Consider the following 24,630-nt stretch of genomic DNA (forward strand, 5'->3'; position numbering starts at 1 on the left):
CCCAGCTGTCTTCAGGTGAGAGGCGGACCCACGCATGCACAGGGAGAACATGCAAACTCTACACAGAGATGGCCGAGGATGGAATTGAACTCGGGTCTCCTAGCTGTGAGGTCTGTGCGCTAACCACTCGTCCACTGGGCAGCCCTAATACAATAAATTAATTAATTAATTCATTCATTTTCTACCGCTTTTCCTCACAAGGGTCGCAGGGGGTGTTGGAGCCTATCCCAGCTGTCTTTGGGTGAAAGGCGGGGTACACCCTGGATTGGTCACCAGCCAATCACAGGGCACATATAGACAAACAACCATTCACACTCACATTCATACCTATAGACAATTTGGAGTCGCCAATTAACCTAGCATGTTTTTGGAATGTGGGAGGAAACCGGAGTACTCGGAGAAAACCCACAAAGATGACCGAGGGTGGAATTGAACCCTAGTCTCCTAACTGTGAGGTCTGCATGCTAACCACTCGACCGCCGTGCAGCCTAATACAATACAATATATACCAAATAGGTGTAGCAGGACCAACGGCTCCCTCGAGTCCCAAAGAAATGTCATTTAATGTTTTATGTAAACAAACAATAAATACCCCTAGGAGATACCATTAACAGGACAGGTAAAGTGGATAAACTCACAGTTCCTGAATTGACATACTTCTTCTTTTTGCCCTTCTTCTTGGGATTTAAAACCTGCCAGTGAAAGTTAAATGTTATTTTACTTTGTGTCACTTTCTATAACGTGGAGTTGCCATACAAATGCATTAGTGCTGTACATTCTTCTAATGGTTTTACCTCATAGACGTTGAACTGGTTCTGTCCTCGAGAAAGCTCTCTGTAGCTGGTAGTGAACTCGCCGATGAAGTCATGACTGCCGACACACATACACACAACCAGTCATTATCAGAGACGTGTCAAGTCGAGTCCATTTCCAGTTTTGAAAATATATTAATAATTAAATCATGCAAAATACGTATAATGACGAAATGTACTCATTTAATATTCATATCCGGCAAAAATGCATTATCTGTAACGGAGACTCGTTTATAAGGAGTATCCGTCTCATCCCTTAATAAGTGTGTGGCATATTTTGGGTCAAACCTGGATTGGGCTTCAATGCATTTATCTTGAATGAATTTAATCTAATAATTACTGTACAACAGTTAACTTTATTGCAAATGTTGATCTGAAATCAGCAGATAACACAATTAATGGGTGTGTTTAATGAATACATACACATCTTACCTCAAATTAAATCAATTTATAACCCAACATTATACTAATATGTTTGATATGACTGATGCGTTGTTGCCTGAATGGCAGACATGGTACCTGTAAAGCTGACGTTTATGGTAATAAAGATAAAGAAGCCAGGGCTTTTCTGACTTTCTTTGTAATGACTAATTGTAATTTTAATTATGCACCATTGGTTATTTGTTATTAAACAATGCTAACATAATATCAGCAATAGCAAACAACAGTAATAATATTTGAAGTTATTATTGTTAAAAATGCATATTTGCATTAATTGAAAAGCATGTCATAAATTTTAAAGGTACTGTGGTATGCTGTTGGGCATAATTACATACTGTATGTACACTATATAGTGTAGTTAGATGCAAGTTTGCTCATTTATTTAACATTATTGCACAGGAAAAAACTCTTCAGTGTGTGTCTGTTATTGCTCCGCCATATAACACAGTATGCGTTGTATGGCAGAGAAGTGTAAATATTCAATTATACTGTGTAAAGCGGGGGAAAAGACATACATATTTCATCAGTCACTGATAGTTTTCAATATAATATTCATACACAAGTTCTAACCCGAATTATACTTGCTCACAACACGTCTTTACCTTCCATCTCGATCCCAGTCATAGACGTCTATTTTTACAGTCCTGAAATAGAGAACATGTTATTTCTGAGTTCAACAGTGCAGTGGAGTGATTCAACAGTGTTCCTAGTCTGTCAGCAGAAAAAAAAAAAAAAGTCAAATATGGATAGTAGCATACTCGCTGAATTTTAAAAATGTACTGACTGCGGAGCAAAGCGAGTACATGACTGAAAACTGCTACTACTGGCAGTGCAGAAAGAGCCAAAGCAATGCATTTTTATATCAGCAATTTCAGCATGGTGTGTTTTTTAAAGGGCTTTGTTTTGTTTTTGTTTAAAAAAAGAAGTGGGTACAATTTCTCTTCATATTTCTTGAACAGTGGGACACCCATGCTGGACCCTGTGGATTCAAATAAAACCCATGTTGGCAGGGTGGTGATGACTTATTACAAAAATGTGAAAACTGAATGCGCTGCACGTATGAACAAGACAGAATAAAGGATGGAGCAGACAGCCACAGATGGTCCTAAAAAGGCAGACCGTGACAGACTCCAGGACAGAAACAATGGAACTCAACGGGTAGAATGGCCGATGGAAGGCAAGGAGCCAATTCCGAAATTAATACGGTGGAGCAGTGGAGCTAGACTCTATACAAGTTGATCTGGGATGAGAATACAACAAAATATTAAATGGATTTTTAGGCCCATTTAGGCTCATTTGTGATTGGATGGTTACTGAGTGGAGGGCGGAGCGATCCAGCATCCAGCACGGCCACGGAGATGAGCGATGAGTGGAGATGTCTTGTGTTTTGTGTGGCCGAGTTTCCACTTCTAAAATGGTGATTTTGGGAGGGGGGCACAAGCCATTTATTTAGGGGGGTGTTTTGTCATGAAATTGTCACTGTAGCCAACTTTGCATGAGGAGATTTTCTCTTTCCGAATGGAATCTTTCCGAATGACTTTTCCCAAAGCAATGGTATCCATGGAAAGGAATATTCCAATCTCTTGTCTACATGCGCCACTATAATCAACCAGAATAGTCAATGGGGCATACGCAGTAAAACGTAAACATCAACATCACGTGATACCGACTTCCTCGAGTTTTTCTTTCACGTGTTGGAATAACCCCGTATTATTTGAATCCGATTAAATATTCATTCGGATTGGTACTTTTCTTTCAGAATTAGGTGTATACAAAGGTTACATTCTTTCCGTTTGAGCAAATAAACCGAATGGAATTGGAATATTTGGGTCCATGTATACGTGGCTTGTGCCAAGCACTTACCCAAGTGCACCACCATGCCCAGTCTACCAAATTACCAATTTGGCGGTGTGCTCTACCAATTTACCACTGCGTGGGGTGCGCCACCTTGTGCTGCGTCACGGAATTAGAACCCATAGAGAATCCTGATATCTCATTAGCACATCAAAAGTACTATATTCCACCGGGAATATCACCCTGAAAATCAGCTTCCTGAGTTATTATAAACCGGTAGTGAGATAGCTGCACCCTGTTTTTTGTAGCAAATGGTGAAACATTTGCATCATCTCCTACTGACGCTGAAGAACATCTGAGGTAGTATTCATTCTTCTCCTGTGTGGTTTGCTTAAAAGGAAGTCTGGTATCTATGCACTTCTTGCATGGTTTGGTGGACAAGTGGAACTGAGGGTTCATTAATTCATTCATTTTCTATCGCTTATCCTCGCGATGGTCGTGGGGGGGGGGGGGGTGCTGGAGCCTATCCCAGCTGTCTTCAGGCAAGAGGCGGGGTACACCCTGGACTGGTGGCCAGCCAATCACAGGGCACATATAGACAAACAACCATTCACACTCACATTCATACCTATGGACAATTTGGAGTCGCCAATTAACCTAGCATGTTTTTGGAATGTGGGAGGAAACCGGAGTACCCGAAGAAAACCCACGCATGCACGGGAAGAACATGCAAACTCCACACAGAGATGGCAGAGGGTGGAATTGAACCCTTGTTTCCTAGTTGTGAGGTCTGCGTGCTAACCACTCGACCAACGTGCAGCCGTAACTGAGAATATCCAAACCAAGTGAGTATGCATAAAATACAAATATGTATCACATGCTGTTTTTTGGGACAATGGCGCTCTTTTAGAAGAATTTTGTGAAATCTAAGCTGGCGGCATTAAACTACGTATTCATTTTTGCAGATGGAATTTTGGTATTATTCTCAAGGAGACAACTAAAGGGTGCAATATTTTTTGTAGTGTGATATTCCACCGCGCAGTGTTCTATTCCGTTCTTTTTGGGATGTAATACGGAGCACTTATTCCCACAAGGACAAGCTCTCAGGAGCACTGGGAGACATTAAGTATATGCAGAAAGCACCTGGCTGCAAGTGGCTATCACATCTGTTCAGCACAGTGGGAATGTGAAGGTAATGCAGAGTGTCGTTTGGGAACCGAGTCGGTCTCAATAACACCAGCGCTGGTCCCCGGGACACCATGACCGACTGCTGGCATTATTCTGACCGCCCAGGCAACAGGTGATGTCATCGCCTCTATTTTTAATTCCCTCACCGGTTTGTATGATGTGTAAAATGCATTCATGATGAAAAAACATCCAAGGTTTTACTATGCGGCGTTACGCATGCATTAATGCAGGATTCTGACAACTGTTTACTGACCTGTCATAGTCGCCGTTGCAGAGAGCTCTAACAGGGATGGTGAAGGGCTGCCACACGGGGTTCAGCGTGTTTTTGATCACTTCTGTTTTATGGCAGATGGTGAACCTGCCAGCAAAGTGACACACAAAGTGAAAACAATATGATGATAATTCAACCTCATTTAGTTTCAGGGTAATTTGGAATGAGTCTACATCACAGGATCTTTAGCAGTTTACTTTATTTCATTCATTTATTCATTTTCTAACGCTTATCCTCACAAGGGTCGCGGGGGTGCTGGAGCCTATCCCAGCTGTCTTCGAGCGAGAGCCGTGGTACACCCTGGACTGGTGGCCAGCCAATCACAGGGCACATACAGACAAACAACCATTCACACTCACATTCACACGTAGAAAACCTACGCATGCACGGGGAGAACATGCAAACTCCACACAGAGATGGCCGAGGGTGGAATCGAACTCGGGTCTCCTAGCTGTGAGGCCTGCACGCTAATTGCTCGTCTGTCGTACAGCCTTACTTTATTTCAAGCATATTTAATAGTATATCACATTTACTGTATATACTACTCCAAAAGGGAGTAGGAAGAAGCAGATCTTAACATGTACAAAAATGCAAAACATGTTTTTGCTCCCATTTTTTATGAGCTGAACTAAAAGATTTAAAGGGGACCTATTATGCTAATACTTTGTATTGAGTTGTAGACTCCAATAGAGCAGCTACACACAATAACCTACACAAAATATATCCGATATCTTCCAGAATCTGCACCTATTCCAGATGTTTTTTCTTGGATTTCCAAAACAGTCAGTTTTAATTTATTCCACCCACGACCTGCCGCCGAACATACCCACTCCACTGTGATTGGTCACACTCTCAAACGCTCCTAAGTACCATATTTCCACACTACTGCCCAACCTATATATACTATATACTGTAGGAGTTGATGACAAATAAAGTCTGTAAGTTTTTTGGTCAGTTCATGGTCAACCTTCTGTTTAAGAAGGTGTGTCTGTTTCTGAAACATAGACATATTTGATAAGACCTAAAAAAAAAATTCTCAATAGGATTGAATTCAAATAAGGAAGACAGTTATTATTATTATTTTGGAGGTGTTTGGTTGCAAGCCAAGCGCAGTGGAATACTTTGATGCTTGTGATGTGTTGTCCTGCATAGATAATGTGGCCTCCTTTAAGGCTACACGCTTCCTCTTGTACCGATGCTTGGTGAATTTAATTCTCAGAAGCTGGCAGTCGGTTTCTTGACAGTCTATCTGCAAGCCAAAAAGGTCTAAGTAGGTCATTCTTAATGAGCTCTTACGTTATTTACAGCATGTCCATTGCTGATCCACACACCCATCCGACTGGTCCATCAAGATTAATTAAGATGTGCTTCTTCCTACTCCTTTTGTTGAATTCTACTCCTACATGTTGAATTGTGCATATATGAACATGTGGTGTACTTTCATTAATGGTAATGGTTTTATTTCATTTGAACATGCATCAGATTACAATTGAGTGCATCACATAATCAGTTCACAGTTCCACATGTTCAAAAGGAGTAGGAAGAAGCAAAGCTTATTAAATCCTACCCCTCCATCTGGTACTTTTACAATCAGTAACTGTTACATTTGTTCACTTTCTGCTTTCCTAATATAATTTAATTTTTCAATGTATAAATATATATTTAATATATAATATATTTTAAGTTTTTATTTTTTATGTATTTCTTTTTTAATTTAATTTAATGTAATTTAATGTAATTCAATTTAATTCAATTTAATTTAATTTAATTTAATTTAATTTAATTTAATTTAATTTAATTTAATTTAATTTAATTTAATTTAATTTAATTTAATTTAATTTTTCCTTTTTGAATTTCATTTTTTATTTTAGGCCGTTTTAGCGCAAATAAGTGAGGGAGATGATCGATTTTTTGATTATGGACAATTGATGCTCATAAACAGATTCCAGGGACACATATTACTTTCAGAATACCATTAAAAAATATTTTGCATAATACATGGCATTATGTGACTTAGCAGCATACTGTTTATGACCTACATGTGTCTGTATGCACTTGTATTCCTTGTATGCCAAGGAATGTTCTAATGAGCATTTTATTGCTGGAAACAGTTAATTTAGCCTATGAGGCTTCTTCTCAAACTCACGTTCCGTCCTCGTTGCTGCGGTAGAAAACCAAGAAGGGGTCTGATTTGCCAAAAAAGTCTTTCTTATCCAGTTTGTTGGCACACAGCTGCATGGTCGCAATATCCTGCCAGGAGAGAAGACAAATAGAGATTGTTGTAAATATCTATATTCGTTTTAACATGCAATTTCATTTTAAAGACTGTGTCGCACAACTAACTCATACCGGGTTCAGCTTTTTGGTGTGTGTGTGACTCCGATGCAGCAATTTAGAACTCAACACTTAGTCTGAATGTAAAGCGATTGTCACAGTTAAAAGATTGTATAATGCATAATAGCGATGCAAATTCCCAAGCCCGAGTAGCGGCTCATCTCAATAATGGCTGCATATATTTACACTGTGATTTCCATCCAGTGTTTCACTTAAAGTATACATTTTATTGGTGGGGGAAAAAAAACAAATTTCATCTTTGGGTGTATTTAATGTAGTCTGAGAGGAATAGGAATAGCCACATACATATGTATGGCTGGTTACACCCATTAATGAGACACCATTTTATTGCAGCTGCTGTTTTGAGATGCTCGGGATGCCACAGTGGAGGGCTAAATGAATAGATTGTCCTTGATGAGACCTTTTATTCATCGTCTCCGGTCGTAAGGCATCATGGGATACCTATGGATTTGTCAGTGTCCAAGTTCTATACGCAGCACATACGTTTTTCTGAATGCTATTTGGGCCATGTCTACATTCCACAAGGAGTTCAAGTATTAACATAAAGAAAAATGACAAGGAAAGAGGACATTATGTTTCCACAGCACTCACGTGTGTTCAGCAACAATTTCATGGGTGTTTAAAAGTTGTGGTGTTCTGTATTTGTTCACCCAGTGGGTGTGGTTATATATTATTAGCTATAAATTATTTTAAGTCTGGAATTGATTTGGCTTGATCAGAAGTTGCCATATCCACTGTTTATAATACAGCTATATGTGTATGTGTGGAAGTGATTCTTGAGGCTTTATTATTTAATTATTTATATAATATATATTATAATCATAAGTATGAGCTGTGATTCATGAGTTTTCCAACCGACTCGAAATCATCAGCCACACCACCCTAAAAAAAAAAAACACAGTCTCAGTGTGACTGATGCACAAATCACAGTGACTGATGCACAATCGTGCCCGTTGTCTTATGATACAAGTTTAAGATTACAAGGTGATATTGCAACATATTGAGAGAGGAGTAATATTTTATGTATCATGTCAGCCATACACGCTCTTTTGTGTACCTAATGTTGTGACCAGTCAGTGCAGGTTATATGTATTGAGTTGCTGAGTATTGCGCAACTTACAGAACGAGTTTACTAAGTAACTTCAAATACAAACCAAAATAGTGGCGAGCTGAAGAAAACATAATAAAGTGGAGCCGTTTTCAACTTCTCATATGCACCAAAAACAAAGTGTCTGTGTTAAAACATAGATTTTTGCAACATTTTTCCCAATGTGATGTGTTTCAGCATTATGTCACTTGTTTTTTCCCCTAGAATGTTCTACCATTTATTACCGTAAGCAGGTAGATTTTTATTTATTTATACTTATTTCAGCTTCTGTAGCATGAATGTGCCTCCTTTTTGGTATAAATATGTCCCCCTTCCTTCTTGCTTTGACCGGCCCATCTATAAAAACGTCACTCCGATGATCGATTGAATACATGTAAGAGGGATGCAAGAGGGACTGGTTTCTAAGTGTGTCAACTAGGGATCGACCGATATGTTTTTTGGGGGGGCCGATGCCGATACCGATTTTTTTTCCATCACCTTTAGCCGATGGCCGATTTTGCTTGGGCCGATATTTATGGCCGATACTGCTTTTGCTGCCTCAATTTACATAAAAAAATTACGATGATAACAAATATTCCAGGTCTCAAGTTTAAACAAATATTTATTGAAATGTAAACACTAAACACAGTAAGATTCAGCATAAAATTCAGCATTAAACGGCATTATCAACTTTAAAAGGAATAAATATTCAACCAAAACATTTTTGTCTTAGTTTAAGTTTATCTAGCATCGATGTGATGACTGCTCCTCCACAGTGTGACGCGCAAATATCGCAAATATAACGCAAATATAACGCAAATATAACACAAATATAACGCAAATATAACGCAAATATCGTCTGGCCGATGTATCAGTCGATCCTTAGTGTCAACCAACACTAAAATGTCTAAACTGGTTTCAACCAAATTCATGCACGTATGTAAGCATAATGAAAGCACTGATTTTGTTGTTTTATCTATGGTTAGGTTTATAAATAGATCATGATATTTCTTTTCCGAACTGAGTTGGGACTTCATTTTAATGTTGGCATCTCTGGAGAAGTGAGACAAAATCGAGCATTTGTTCCCATCAACTCCACGGGAAAAAAAACCCAACTTGAACCCTGACTGAGTGATTTACTTGTGAAACTCCCGTTCATTTGTCACGGCGCACGGTCTCTTACGGAAAGTTGGGACCATCATTAAAACTTTTCTGCAGCCGTGTGCGTGTATATCCCATTATCGGTGGCACGGTTTATAAATGCATAAATGTGCATGTGTCCTTTGTGTGTGTGTGTGTGTGTGTTTACTGACCCTGCAGTTGCTGAGTTCCTCAGCAGTTAAGATAATGACCCCACACTTCTTTCCTGGAATTCCACTGGAAACAAAAGCACAAGCATGAAATATATGCAATTCAATATACTGTATGTTGTATTACAGTACATTTGTAATTATTACTATCCCTATTGGCCCATAAAAATGTTTTGTTATGGTGGATTTGTGGAACTAGTGGTACACAAGTGCATGCATCCTGTCTGTGTTACCCTGAAGCAATGTCCACATGCACTTCGGCAAAAGTATTTTTCCCACTGCAAGCTGCAAATGGTGTTATTTGTCCAAGTCATTTCTGCCAACCACAAGACAAAACTGTCATTTTTGGAAAATGGCCGTAGTTATATTTGTTTCAGACTTGACAGACAGCAGAATTCATAAAGCATTGGATTGTCCCACTAAAGGAACATGATTTGGGTTTAGACAGGTGAGTTTTACCCTCATAGTAAAAAAAAAAATAATAATAATAACCAAACAGCAATAATAAGATGGGCTGCTCTGCAGCTAAACAAGCCCATAATAATCCTGCTCACATGTTAAATGTTGACATTTGAAAACTAGAAGCAGATCTTGGAGTTGGGAGTTTAACCCGCTGAACTAGAGGGGTAGTTTCCCTTCGCCTTTGCGCCTATGCTCCAAACAGAAGTCCAAAATATCCACTCTTGTGGAGTCCCTGGAAGGAGTACCGGAGAGTCCTCCAGGACTTCAACGCTCATGTTGGCAGTGACAGTGGGACCCGGAAAGACATGATTGGGAGGAACAGACCCCTGGATCTGAACCATGGGTCACAGCTTCGAGTCATGAAGCTTAGGCTGCTGCTTCCGCTACCTAACGTGTTTGCATATTCTCATTCATACATATTGCAATATTGATTGCAGGTAGCTTTGTGCGACAAATACCTTTTAGGCCTAGTACAGATATGACTCTTGAAAACATTTGAGGTACGTACATCACCATAAAGCGCTGCAACATAATCCTGCTATTTGTCCATGTGCCAATATCAACAAGAAAGCCTTTTAGTGAGCTGAAAGTCTAAGCATTTTGACCTTGAAAATAGGAACAAAATCACTTGATTAAACTCACTGGCATCTGAAGAGCTCTTGTAGGAAAGAAAGGAAAACTCACAGACTGGAATAGACCCAGAAATGTGTCCTAATTTATTTTTTTCAATTCACAAGGATTCAAAATCTCGATTAAAAAGTTCAGAAAAAAAGACAGCATTAAAAGGTGCTAACTGGGAATGTACATACAATGTAAAAGACATATAAATACGTCTATAATACAAATCAAGTGAGGTTTTTAATGTTCTATATTATGATTTAACACAGTTCTGCAGTCTTAAACTCTAATGTTATCATTCAACATCCAAAAAACCCTTATGGACTGGTCCATAGGGTTACTGTTATTACTCATTGATGTATTCATTCTATTCAGTGTAGTGAAACATGCAATGTCCACACTGAAGAAACAAGCAACCTATTCAAAATTAATTATGTTGTTCCTATTAAATGTAAATCCATTTGTTGTTGCTTATTTCAAATTGGGTCACAGTGGTATCACAGTCAGACGCGGTAACTAAAGAATTCCTCCTACTACCAATGATTCCTGGCGCCCCTGGGGTATGTAACCGGACAGATTGGAAGGATAATCCCGCTCCCATTTGCCCTAGCTCTATACCTAAGGGTCTTCTACTAGTTGGACGTAACAGGAAGACCTCTAAAAGACGATAGGAGCCGGTATCATTAGACTGGGGCCAAACTCAGTTGATTCGTTCTTGACCTCATTGGAGATGTCAAGTATTAGAACTCTGAAGCTTGAGGCCAGTGAAACTCATTTGTTGTACCTATGAACCTTCTTTCTAAGAGGAAAAAAACAATCTTTTTAATTGTCTCTCAAGGGGAAATTCAGGTTTTTTGAGTGGTACTGAGGTACCGCAGTCTGTAAGTATCAAAAGGTTGAAGGTCATGACCATAGATGAAGGTTGGGTGATTATACCTTGAATCCAAATTGAAGATTTTCCATACCACAAAAGGCTTACACATCGGAAAAAATGCTGTAAACTCTGGGAAGTAAGGTTAATTTTGTTTCAAAAACATAAAAAATTGACGTACAGTGTGAATGTAGCCTTGGATGTTCCAATTAAACTGGTTTGGTTTGACCGCAAATCTCGGTTTTAGGAAAGAGAGTGTCCTGCGCCTCAGCTAGGAGACAGAGACGCTGTCCATTGGCCATAAATATTTCATTGGAGCTCAGCTGTTCGATTTCATGATGAAGCAGATTGCATAATAACAAAAAACAGTTCTGACAGAATTTCTTTTTTGTTTAATCTTTCATGGTCAAGAAACAGAAAGCGAACTGACAGATGATAAAAAGGGGTTCAAGGACACGGCAGAGGGAAGAGCCTGAGGAAGAACAAAGAATATACGTAAATTGGAATTGGAACATTATGAGAGCGGTGGTAGTCATTCTTGACTACTCACATAAAACTACAAGCTGGTGGCTTTAAAGATGATATATTATTTCCAATATGCTGCCACCCTCAGCTAGCACTGTGTAATATTTTTTTTAACTAATCCTAATGTACAACTACTAGGCACCACCCTGATTCATAACATTTTCTGATTCTAAGCGAAGAATCAGTCCTGGTCTAATCTTCGTAATGACTGTTGGGTACGATATTCTGTTCCACCACAGCTTTTTACTTGTACATGTATTCTGAATGGGCCGAGTGGGTAGTCACACAAAAAAAATGTCATGACCAAATATACACTTCCAATGTTGTGTCAAAATTGTTTGCAGTAAACGCGGACCTGGTACATGGTAAGTCAGGGGTCACCAACCAGTAGCTCATGATCTACCAGTAGCTCCTAAAAACTTTTGAAGTAGCTCTCCAAAGGTTATTAAGCTTATTCATTTATTATCAACTCCAATACCGACAAAATTAGAAAGCGGGGTTCGGCAGTAGTCCGGAAGTCCTCAGGAGTGTGACCAATCGCAGTGAAATGGGCATACTCAAAGGAGGGCTTTGGGTGGAAAAAATTCAAACAGACTGTTTTGGAAAGCCAAGGAAATACAGCTGGAATAGGCGCAGATTCTGGAAGATCTAGAAAGCTTTATGTGTTATTGTGTGTAGCTGCTCTATAGGAGTCCACAACTCAATATAAAGGGTAAAAAAATGAGCAGTATAGGTCCCCTAGAGAGAGAGAGAGAGAGAGTTGTGGACTCCTATAGAGCAGCTACATATATATATATACATGTACTATAATAATAAATAATAAACAAAACTAATTAGGGCTTATCGAACTAATGGCATACATTTTCTTTCAATTCAAACACTCATCAGTTCCAAGAGATTTGACTTTTTTTCTTTAAAAAGATCAAAAGCAAGATAATTGGCAGAAAATGAATGAGGCTGCAACAATAAAAAGGGCATTGCCTCAAAGGAATCACCAACCAGTCAGCCAGATGGCTCCCATGTGATACCCATGCCGCTCGTGGTCTCTCGAGGCCACATTTGCATGATATCTGGCATACATGCTGTGATGTATTAACCAGAGTGCTCGTCTTAAATTCGTTTTTATCTGTGGAATTCAAGCCATTTCTCAGCTTTGTCCTGCAAATTTCTCAAAGAATTGCTAGATCAGGCGGCACGGCGGTTGAGTGGTTAGCGTGCAGACCTCACAGCTAGGAGACCAGGGTTCAATTCCACTCTCTGTGTGGAGTTTGCATGTTCTCCCCGTGCATGCGTGGGTTTTCTCCGGGTACTCCGGTTTCCTCCCACATTCCAAAAACATGCTAGGTTGAATTGTCCATAGGTATGAATGTGAGTGTGAATGGTTGTTTGTCTATATGTGCCCTGTGATTGGCTGGCCACCAGTCCAGGGTGTACCCCGCCTCTCGACAGCTGGGATAGGCTCCAGCACCCCCGCAAGGAAAAAGTGGTAGAAAATGAATGAATGAATGAATACCCTGAGACAGTGTCCAATTTGTGGTTCGGTACTCATTCACCTTGCATTCATACTGGTATAGTAATAAAAGTATAAATACTGCATATTTCAGCTCAAGTGAACCGTACTGCTGGTTCGGATAACCATGTTCACACTTGACCATCGGAACTGTACGAGCAGAGCAAAGGGACTACTGTTCATTTTAACAAAATGAAAATGACTAGTGTGAATGCACACTTATTTTCAGACTTTGTGATACGTACAAAATAAACTTTTAATATCTGCTTCATAGCTTCCCCAGCTGCAAACAAAGAGCAGGTCTTGTTATTATGTTGACCTGGCATCATTACACAGGAAACCGTGGCGGTGAAACGGTGAGTTAAATTACTCAGTATACTGCTGCCGCCACCCACAGGATTTACAAAGTCATAACTTTGAAGACATGTAAAAGTTGTAGCTTATTAGGATCATTTGTTTTTATGAGTGGAAAACACAAGTGCAAGGACTGGGGCTTATATTTGTTATATTGCATGGTAATGAACACATGTTTATTTCCCTTTTCTGTGCAGTGATTACAGTAAAAACACAAAAAGGTTAATCAAATGATAAATGATGTCAATCAAACAATAAATGGTCTGCATAAAACAAACCATTGAGCATGCCTTCCTTATTATATTTTAATGATAAAACCAAAAAGACAAACAAAGCAGCCTTACTGTACATAAAGCTCCACTGAAACTAAACTTCTAAGTAAAAGGCAACAAGTTATATAATTAATACCCCGTCCCTAATTGGAATTGTTCCAATCTACATCCAAATTACAAGTAACGACATTGCCATTAAGAGTGTTTGCAAAGTCATTGCGCCTGCTATCACCCCAACAACTAATGGGGCTATGAAAGATACATCAGGAGTCAGGTCACCTTGAAAAACCTATACTTTCTTTTCAATAGCTCCAGCATGCCCAGACACTGTTTGTGCAGCTCTATCCTCCGGTCACGAAGCTAAATTGTTGTTACATTCGATTAGCTTAGGTTATTTCTCCTTACTGTTTACATTAAGAATCAACTAACCACTTGCCTGCTATTTCTGCAATACAACTTTAACTATTACCTATTACCTTAAAGGGGACCTGTAATGCTTTTCTATAAATGTTGTATTCTCATGTTAAACGATGCCAAAGTGTCAGATAATGAGGTTTGCACATTTGGAAGTGAGCCCTGAAAAAAGTTTCTGATGGATCTGCACGTTCGGTTTTATAGAGTTCTACTGACATCTTTATGCTAGGAGTCCACTGGGCCGACGCCAGTTGGTGGCAGTTCGTGGCAATTTGCTGTGGCCAATAAGGTGCCTAATGGCGTGCAGTGGCTCAAAACGGCGGCAAAAATAGAGTTTGGCGGCAAGAAAATTTCAAAATCTACCAAGTCGAACCAAATGTCACAAACAATCCGCCTATTGGAATCTACTGGAATGAAATGGCTCGAGCCAAGTTGTGCCAATGATGCTAGGATGCAAGTTGGCACCAAAGATTATGTGATTGGCGAACATTAATTTGGTGCCACAGCGAGCCACTAGGCACCAAGCACATAATCTTTGGCGCCAACTGGCATCCTAGCATCATTGGCACAACTTGGCTCGAGCCATTTAATTCCAGTGGATTCCAATACGCGGATTGTTTGTGACATTTGGACTCCTAGCAGTACATGGGCTGTAGATTGCCTACACTCAGTAAACATGGACACGGACCAATCAGAGCAGAGTGGGGGTGGGTCAGAAGCAGTCCATGGAAAAAATCTAGAAGTTTTCTGTGTAGTTTATCGTGTTACTGCAACAATTTAGAAAGACATGGGTCAAAGATAAAGATATAGCGCTATAGTGTTGATAAGGTGCCTAGTGGCGTGCAGTGGCTCAAAGTGCCTCCCAACTGGCTCGTGGTGGCCCGTAACAGCAGCAAAATTTGAGTTTGGCGGCAAGAAAATTTCAAAATCAACCAAGTGGAACCAAATGTCACAAACAATCCGCCTATTGGAATCCACTGGAATGAAATGGCTCGAGCCAAGTTGCGCGTAGTGGCTCACTGTGGTGCCGAATAACGGCAACATTAATTTGGCGCTATAGCTACGCGCTAATCACATAAAAATCTGCCAAGTGGAGCCAAATGTCACAAACAATCCGCCTATTGGAATCTACTGGAATGAAATGGCTTGAGCCATGTTGTGCCATTGATGCTAGAATGCAAGTTGGCGCTAAAGATTATGTGATTGGCGCCGAATAACGGCAACATGGCAACATGCCGAGCAAACATTAATTCGGCTCCATAACAAGCCACTACGCACCAATCACATAATCTTTGGGGTCAACTGGCATCCTAGCATCATTGGCACAACTTGGCTCGAGCCATTTCATTCCAGTGGATTCCAATACGCAGATTGTTTGTGACATTTGGACTCCTAGCATTACATGGGCTGCAGATTGCCTACACTCAGTAAACATGGACATGGACCAATCAGAGCGGAGTGGGCATACCTAGATGAGGACCGGGGGTGGGTCAGAAGCAGTCCATGGAAATAATCTAGAAGTTTTCTGTGTAGTTTATCGTGTTTAGACATAGGTCAAAGATAAAGATATGGCGCTATAGTGTTGATAAGGTGCATAGTGGCGTGCAGTGGCTCAAAGTGCCTCCCAACTGGCTTGTGGTGGCCCGTAACGGCAGCAAAATTTGAGTTTGGCAGCAAGAAAATTTCAAAATCAACCCAGTGGAACCAAATGTCACAAACAATCCGCGTATTGGAATCTACTGGAATGAAATGGCTCGAGCCAAGTTGTGCCAATGATGCTAGGATGCAAGTTGGCGCCAAAGATTATGTGATTGGCGCGTAGTGGCTCATTGCGGTACTGAATTAATGTTCACTCGGCATGTTGCCGTTATTCGGCACCACAGCGATCCACTATGCGACAATCACATAATCTTTGGCGCCAACTGGCATCCTAGCATCATTGGCACAACTTGGCTCGAGCCATTTCATTCCAGTGGATTCCAATACGCGGATTGTTTGTGACATTTGGACTCCTAGCATTACATGGGCTGTAGATTGCCTACACTCAGCAAACATGGACACGGACCAATCAGAGCGGAGTGGGGGTGGGTCAGAAGCAGAATCTAGAAGTTTTCTGTGTAGTTTATCGTGTTTAGACATAGGTCAAAGATATGGCGCTATAGTGTTGAATAATTTTTCGCTTAAGCTCATACACACACTCCCACGTGAAAAACAAAAGAATATAATCAAAGTGTCAGATTATTCCCTTCAGATGTTGCTTCAATACACTTCCTGTCCATGGCTTTGATATTAAATTGCCATCTCTGCCACAACAAATAAAAACATGTAAGCAACACAGCCTGAAGGAACAGACGTTTTTAAAAGCCGTCGGAGGCCAAAGGAGCATAATTACTATTCTTTCCATAAGGTCAATGTCTGTGATGGCGGCCTTCCGGGGATAGACAGCTGTCAGGAGCCTCTGATAGATCAGACACGGTTAAAGCCCAGAGGGATGGAGACGAGGTAGGCAGGTAAAGGAAGGTGTGAGCAAGTTGAGAACCCAGTAGAGCAGAGAGGGGGAGGACATCGATGCCGAGATACAAGCAATTGATAGAAGAGGAGGATGAGAAAGAGGCAGCTTCCTCCTCGCTATATGTGCTGTGATTTAGAAGTCTGCACTTCAGGTGCCTACACACAACACAAAAATGTCGAAAAAAATCCAGAACATATATTCATTGTTGGAATTTTTTTTCCCACCACTGCCGCAATCAAATAAACAGACATTTCCAAATGATGTAGGTCTCTGGTTGCCTCCTCATGTCAGTGGGTGTTTGCTTTTAAAGGGTCACCGCTTTTAGAAACGGACTCCATGCTGTGCGGCAAACTAAGCACTCCTTTCCACTTACCTGTGTGTTGCCTTGGCAACCGGAATATGGGGTACCAGCTGAGGCGGCAAATGTATAATAATGATTCAAAATGCACTCCCTTTTGAAAAGATAAATGTGGAAGTTCGTGGGATATAAAGAGCAGGGATACACAAGCAGCGCTGTGGGAGCGCCACAGGTTATTTTTAAACCGAATCTGGTGGATTATACCAACTATACCAAAAGAGACTCACCACGAGTGGGATAAGAAACATTTACATTAAAAGAAGCGAACAACAAGCAAAGCAACCCAAATTAAGTGTGTAAGTGTGGAAAAAAACGAGGCTGATCTATTAATAATCCCACTGTCTGCCAAGACAGCCTTGTGTGGATTGGGATTAGACAGGCATGTTCTTTTTTTGCAGTCGCTCACGCTCGCCATGTCTTTGTCTCATTAGAAAGAAATAACCTGCTTCTTTGGAGGTTACTGATGTGTGACCCATTTCTCTCATCCCATCCTGAGGTAGGAGGTCCAAAGACAAATGAGCCTGTCAGGACATCAGCATGCTTGCGGACCAATAAATGGCTGATAATCTGAAGCAATATTTTGTATGTGTTTATAATTAAATGCTTAATGTTTTTTAGCATTTATGTTGTGGGACCAAACGATGTGCTTGGACAGCTTCCTTGTCATATTATTATATTAACTCTAATTTTCCAAATTCATTCATTTTCTACCGCTTATCCTCACAAGGGTCACGGGGGTGCTGGAGCCTATGCCAGCTGTCTTCGGGCGAAAGGCGGGGTACGCCAGCCAATTAACCTAGCATGCTTTTGGAATGTGGGAGGAAACCGGAGTCCCACGCATGCACAAGGAGAACATGCAAACTCCACACAGAGATGGCCGAGAGTGGAATTGAGCTCAGGTCTCCTAGCTGTGAGGCCTGCGTGTTAACCACTCATCCACCAAATTAAAATGGTCAGATTCATTCATTTTCGACCGCTTTTCCTCATAAGGGTCACGGGGGTGCTGGAGCCTATCCCAGTCTTTGGGTGAGAGGCGGGGTACACCCTGGACTGGTCGCCAGCCAATCACAGGGCACATATAGACAAACAACCATTCACACTCACATTCATACCTATGGACAATTTGGAGTCACCAATTAACCTAGCATGTTTTTGTAATGTGAGAGGAAACCGGAGTACCCACGCATGCACGGGAAGAACATGCAAACTCCACACAGAGATGGTCGAGGGTGGAATTGAACTTGGGTCTACTAGCTGTGAAGCCTGTGCGCTAACCACTCGATCACCATGCAGCCTTGACATTCATTCATTCATTCATTTTCTACCGCTTTTCCTCATGAGGGTCGCGGGGGTGCTGGAGCCTATCCCAGCTGTCTTTGGGCAAGAGGTGGACTGGTGGCCAGCCAATCACAGGGCACATATAGACAAACAACCATTCACACTCACATTCATACCTATGGACAATTTGGAGTCGCCAATTAACCTAGCATGTTTTTGGAATGTGGGAGGAAACCGGAGTACCCAGAGAAAACCCACGCATGCACGGGGAGAACATGCAAACTCCACATAGAGATGCCTGAGGGTGGACTCGAACTCAGGTCTCCTAGCTGTGTGGCCTGCACACTAACCACTCGACCACTGTGCCGCCAAAAACTTTTTTGTTTAATTTTGCGTCGAGGCCTCAAGGATCCACTTTTGTCGCCCACACAGAGGAAGAAGAAAGAAGCGAATGGCAAGGTTGATGAAGCAAAAGAAAACAAGGCAACAAAAGAAAAGGAAAACATTTCAGGCTAAACAGAAAGTTGAACACAGTGACGCGTATTTGTTGGAACACGGCACTTGCATACCACAGCAGTCCATCTTCAAATGGAATGTCCAAGTCAGGGAAAAATGTACATATTTGATACCCGTTTATTAAAATACTAAAAACCACACAATACTGGGGAGCGATTGTCGCACCCTGCTTATATCACTTATTTCAGAAATTAATTAGTTAACACATAATGGCTGTTGGGCTGCACGGTGGATTGAGTGGTTAGCGTGCAGGCCTCACAGCTAGGAGACCCGAGTTCAATTCCACCCTCAATTCAACCTGTGTGGAGTTTGCATGCGTGGGTTTTCACGGGGTACTCCTGTTTCCTCCCACATTCCAAAAACATGCTAGGTTAATTGGCGACTCCTAATTGTCCATAGGTATGAATGTGAGTGTGAATGGTTGTTTGTCTATATGTGCCCTGTGATTGGCTGGTCACCAGTCCACGGTGGACCCCGCCTCTCGCCGGAAGACAGCTGGAATAGGCTCCAGCACCCTCATGAGGATAAGCGGTAGAGAATGAATGATGGCTGTTTTGCAGTCGACTATGGTCTATTACAGGGGTCGGCAACCCGCCAACCGCATGTGAGCCGACTGTGCGTTTTCAAAATTAATGTGAACTATCCAAAGTCCACAAGTCCGTTAATGCATCTAGTGTCCTTGTCTGAATTTTTCTGACCTCTGCTCTGTTATAGACACCTCTGTTCCTGGTCGTGGGCGGAGCCACGAGACACACCTGCCACTCTCGCTAATTACCTCAGCAGTCACGACTTCCAGCACTCGACCTTTGACTTGAATTCAAGAACCACATCGGTCTCCTCCCTGCATATTGGATCCAACTTGCGAACAAGCCGTGATAACTAGACTGCATTCTGACTGCTGATTGGATGAACAAAGGAGGGCTGCTATTGGTACTGAATGTCATTCTCACTGCATGAGAGGAAAAAAAAAAAGGTGAGGGAGTTGTGAGTTGAGTCTGAAGCAATTTACTGCACAGTAAAATCAAAGCGCGTCATTAACAGAAGCATAGCAATATGTTTTAAAAGGAGAAGAGTGCTGTCGCTATGTGCTCGGAGCCCGTGACACTCTAATCGCCAACGGTGAGGCAGATAATGTACCGCTGCAGATGGCTGACAAGTACACTCACCGCACAGAACACTATGTGCTTTCACTTTCTCCTAATTCTCCTTGTCTCCCAATACCAGAAAATTCTCACAACGACGTCAGGAAAAGACTTTAGATTTGTCGTGAGTCGCTTTTAAGTCACCAAGATGGTTTGGAATGTTGCCAGATTCAGAGAGAAATTGGCCAAGTTGGCAACATTGGGCTGCATATGAAATGGGAAGACATTCACAGATGGAGAATACATGACATATTAGTTCATTTATTCATTCATTTTCTAGAACGCTTATCTTCACTAGGGTTGCGGGGATATGCTGGAACCTACCCCAGCTGACTTCGGGCAAGAGGCGGGGTACACTCTGGACTGGTTGCCAGCCAATCACAGGGCACATATAGACGATTTGGAGTCACCAAGTTGAAATAAATTAAATTAAATTAAATTAAATTAAATTAAATTAAATTAAATTAAATTAAATTAAATTAAATTAAATTAAATTATTTTTTGAAATAATCGTTCGTAAAAATATCAGAGGATTTTGAAAATCAAAGGTAATATTTTTAAAAGGTTTTCATGAGTTTATAAGCAGTGTAATGTTTTGTTCCTCCTGACGATTTTGTTTGTTTGTTTTGCCTGGAAGAGGTGGCAAAATGGTTCTTTTGATGGAAAAGGTTGCCGACCCCTGGTCTATTATTAGTCCACCAGAATTCACTTGCAAGCAGACCAAAACCAATCTCTCAAGCAATCTTGGTACACTTCTTTGATGCAAAGCAGGTTTTAGATGATCACTTTCACACTTGACCAAACAAACTGCACTAGCAGAGCAAACGGAGCAATGTTGGTTCGAACAAAACTCGACTGTGAATGCACCATAAAACTTGAACAGCCAACATTCTTTCATTGTGCCCTTGAGACCTCTCTGTTCTCCAAGGCTGATCCCAATTTAACTTTATAAAATTGGGTTTGTCTCTGCAATGTTTTTGTTATAATCCAATTTTAAGATAGATGTAGGAGCCAAACAACACGCTTCGACTCTCAGGAATGTATCATAAAAAGATGATTTGTTTTCACAACAAAAAACACAGTTAGGTAACTGATAAAATATTACTTAGAGCTTGTTCTTCTGACTTTTCAACATGACCAAGTAAAGTTGGAAAGGCATTCAGCAACAGTTTGGCCATGTTCACAAAACAGTTCCATATTTTTCTCTTGCTGGCCAGGAATCTGCAACTCCAAAATTTTTTCCCTGATGTTTGCCTCTTTAGGAAAGTTAGTCTTCCCTCAAACCTGAAGAAACATTTCCTGGAAAACATTTCTCCGTGCTAACACGGTGAAAATGCAGTGTTGACAAAGAGGAGGGCAGGCCTACAGCTTGAATCCGGGTACGCCCATATAAGGAAGTCTGGCTCACTGTGACATCACAGGACTCTCAGAAAAAACTCAACTGACAAACTGGGCTGTCAGCGCCATCCCAAACTTCTTTCAAGGCTCACTTCCAAAAGCACAAACCTAATTATCTGAAACTTCTGCAATGTTTAAACACAAGACACTAACATTTATAGGTCAGAAAAGTGAAAAAGCATAAAAGGTGCCCTTTAAATTTTGAGCAGATGTATGAAAACCATTTTTCTTTTCTCTGCGTGAGTAAGTGTCTGCATGGCCGCCTGTGTAATGCGACGATAATAGTCAGAATTTTTGCACATGAGTTGCTGGTCAGTCTGTTGGTGCAAAGTGTCGGTGGAGGGCAGTGTGTGTGATTGTGGGCAGCTGGTGAGATGTCTTTAGTTCTGTGACCAAACACACAAAAAAATGCATTTGTCAGCAATAAAAAGAGCCATTTTTTAGCACAGTGCGAAGTGGATTTTTTTAGTGTACACTACAAATTTCTGGAGGGAAAATTCTGGCAGTTAAGCAAAAAAGAGTGAAAGATGGAGGAGCCATTGTGCATCCTCTACTGAATGCCTGCTTTATACATTTCAATAGGTTGGCATTAAATGAAGGCATAATTGTGTCCACTGTCTAAGATGTCGGTAACCCACTTAGACCAGCAATCGTATACACTTGAGGCCATTGTAGTGCGGTTGCATTTTACTGTGCACAGATGCTTGATGACCTTTGAATATCATCTTGAAAAGGGAAAAAAAAATACACCACAAGGCTTTTCGTCTTAAGGAAGTTATGCTTAAAGATAGTAAGAAATACTACCAGTTAAATTTGTTACATAGTGGTATGAAAAAGTTTGGGCACCCCTGATTTTTCTTTACAAATCACTGGTTGTTGGGATTAGCAATTTCAGTTAAATATATCATACAGCAGACGAACACAGATAAACAAATAAAGGATTTACAGAAAGTAGGCAGGTGCCTAAATTTGGAGAGGCGGGGTACACCCTGGACTGGTCGCCAGCCAATCACAGGGCACATATAGACAAACAACCATTCACACTCACATTCATACCTATGAACAATTTGGAGTTGCCAATTAACCTAGCATGTTTTTGGAATGTGGGAGGAAACCGGAGTACCTGGAAAAAAAAAAAACCACGCATGCACGGGGAGAACATGCAAACTCCACACAGAGATGGCCGAGGGTGGGATTGAACTCCGGTCTCCTAGCTGTGAGGTCTGCACGCTAACCACTTGAGCGCCGTGCAGCCCCAACATAAATTCCCTACTATTTTTTTTCTATATTTGAAGGTTCTAATGGCATCTGGATTTGAATATGACCAGCACTTATTACCACAGAGAGGGTCCTAAAGGGTCCTTAAGTTAACAATGATAGTTAGGCTTCAAATTTAATCGGCCTTGGTCCAAACCTGAACCTTCCATCTATGTTTTAATTATCATTCATATAATTTAGTTGTTGTGGGGCTGCGTGGTGGACGAGTGGTTAGCGCACAGGCACACAGCTAGAAGATCCTAGTTCGATTCCACACTCGGGCATCTCTGTGTGGAGTTTGCATGTTCTCCCCGTGCATGTGTGGGTTTTCTCCGGGTACTCCGGTTTCCTCCCACATTCCAAAAACATGCTAGGTTAATTGGCGACTCCAAATTGTCCATAGGTATGAATGTGAGTGTGAATGGTTTTTTATCTATATGTGCCCGAATACATCTGGGATAGACTCCAGCATGCCCGCAACCCTCATGAGGATAAGTGGCACAAAATGAATTAATGATTTAGTTGTGTCCATTTTTAATTGAACCTTGGTTGCTATGACCTGATGAGTGTGTTTTTATATCAAAAATGTACACAACAAAAGTTCCAGCATATTGATGGACTATATTGTTTTGTGTTAATATTCCGAAAAGATGTCCGGAAAATATTTATCTTCTGGAAAAAAAAAAGAGTATGTTTCGATTAGAGCCAGCCCTTCTGGAACAGATTAATGACGCAAGCATTAGTGCAGTGACTTCAATGATATTATTCATGAAATCGTAGCAATCTACCATTTTTTCCATCCTGAACAAACCCCCCCTAGAGCCACCACACACACACACACACACACACATGCACTTGTCTCCCAGGCAAAGCGTTACCTGCCATCTGGTGCGGCCATTCAGGTCTCATCTGGCCTGCTCTGCTAAGACCAGACAAGAAAACCCTAGCTGCTTCTGAGGGGATAGTTTCATCCCAAAATTCAAGCAATTGCCATTTAATATTGCCGCATCAAGAAAACAAAAGAATAATCAAACTGTTACAGCATGTTGTGTGTAATGAGCTCAGTAAATTGAAACCGGTGATTGTCTTTTTTGGTCTCAATTTTGGATCATAGGGAGAGAACAAATCTGAATAAATATCCATGTGTTTATTTTCCAACTGGCAAGAATGAGTTGTTAGCTTGTAAAGCACAGATCTGTCCGCAGTTGGCATGCTTTAAAGTGGGAATTAGTGTTTCCTGCTCGTTGGTGCTGAGCATCTTGGCAAATAAGATGAGTGTTGTTCTGTGGCACTCTTCATCTGTCAGCGACAGCACTTGTTGGACCAACAAGCCATGGGAAATTTGTAATTATTTGTCATTTTCTGAAAGAGCACCACGGACAGAGACTCATTCAAAATCAAGATATGTTTCATTGGGCTGTGGGGGGGGGGGGGGGGTGAATAGTAAATAATCTCTGCATCTCAGTCAATCGGTACGCATAAATAGTAAACATAAATATTAATTACATTAGTTTTCGGTTTTATGGTTTGGCTGGTCCTGAAACTTATTCTACATGAAACTAAATGGAGGTCCAGGAGAAGCAACATTCTTGTTGTTAAAGATATCAACAATCTGGATACATATTAAACATAATATTACTCCGACTAAGTTTAACAATGTAAAGATGTTTAAAAACATCTTTACATGATTTAAATATTCACAAAGAGCTTGTCAAGCCATTGGAAATTGCAGGAGGTCATTTCTCAATATAAAAGTATAATATACTATAATATATAATATATATAATAATTAATAATATAATATATAAAATATAAAATACAAAATATAAAAAATTCAAAATTATTAAGATTATTTGTGCAATTTACTGTTCATATTTGATTACAT

The 24,630-nt window shown here is 40.7% G+C and overlaps 1 protein-coding gene across 1 annotated transcript in view; it reads right to left on the reverse strand.

Moving 5' to 3' along the window:
* cpne9 (copine family member IX) overlaps positions 1–24,630 on the reverse strand; it is a 57,337-nt gene that overhangs the window by 8,483 nt on the left and 24,224 nt on the right. The window contains exons 8-13 of the mRNA XM_058085250.1: positions 9,262–9,325; positions 6,653–6,756; positions 4,489–4,593; positions 1,856–1,897; positions 795–870; positions 639–692 (exon numbers count right to left, since the gene is read on the reverse strand). Coding sequence (XP_057941233.1) covers positions 639–692; positions 795–870; positions 1,856–1,897; positions 4,489–4,593; positions 6,653–6,756; positions 9,262–9,325 — 445 coding nt within the window. The remainder of the gene's footprint in view (positions 1–638; positions 693–794; positions 871–1,855; positions 1,898–4,488; positions 4,594–6,652; positions 6,757–9,261; positions 9,326–24,630) is intronic.

The sequence above is a fragment of the Doryrhamphus excisus genome, chromosome 10 (assembly GCF_030265055.1).
Source record: "Doryrhamphus excisus isolate RoL2022-K1 chromosome 10, RoL_Dexc_1.0, whole genome shotgun sequence".
Lineage (NCBI taxonomy): Eukaryota > Metazoa > Chordata > Actinopteri > Syngnathiformes > Syngnathidae > Doryrhamphus > Doryrhamphus excisus.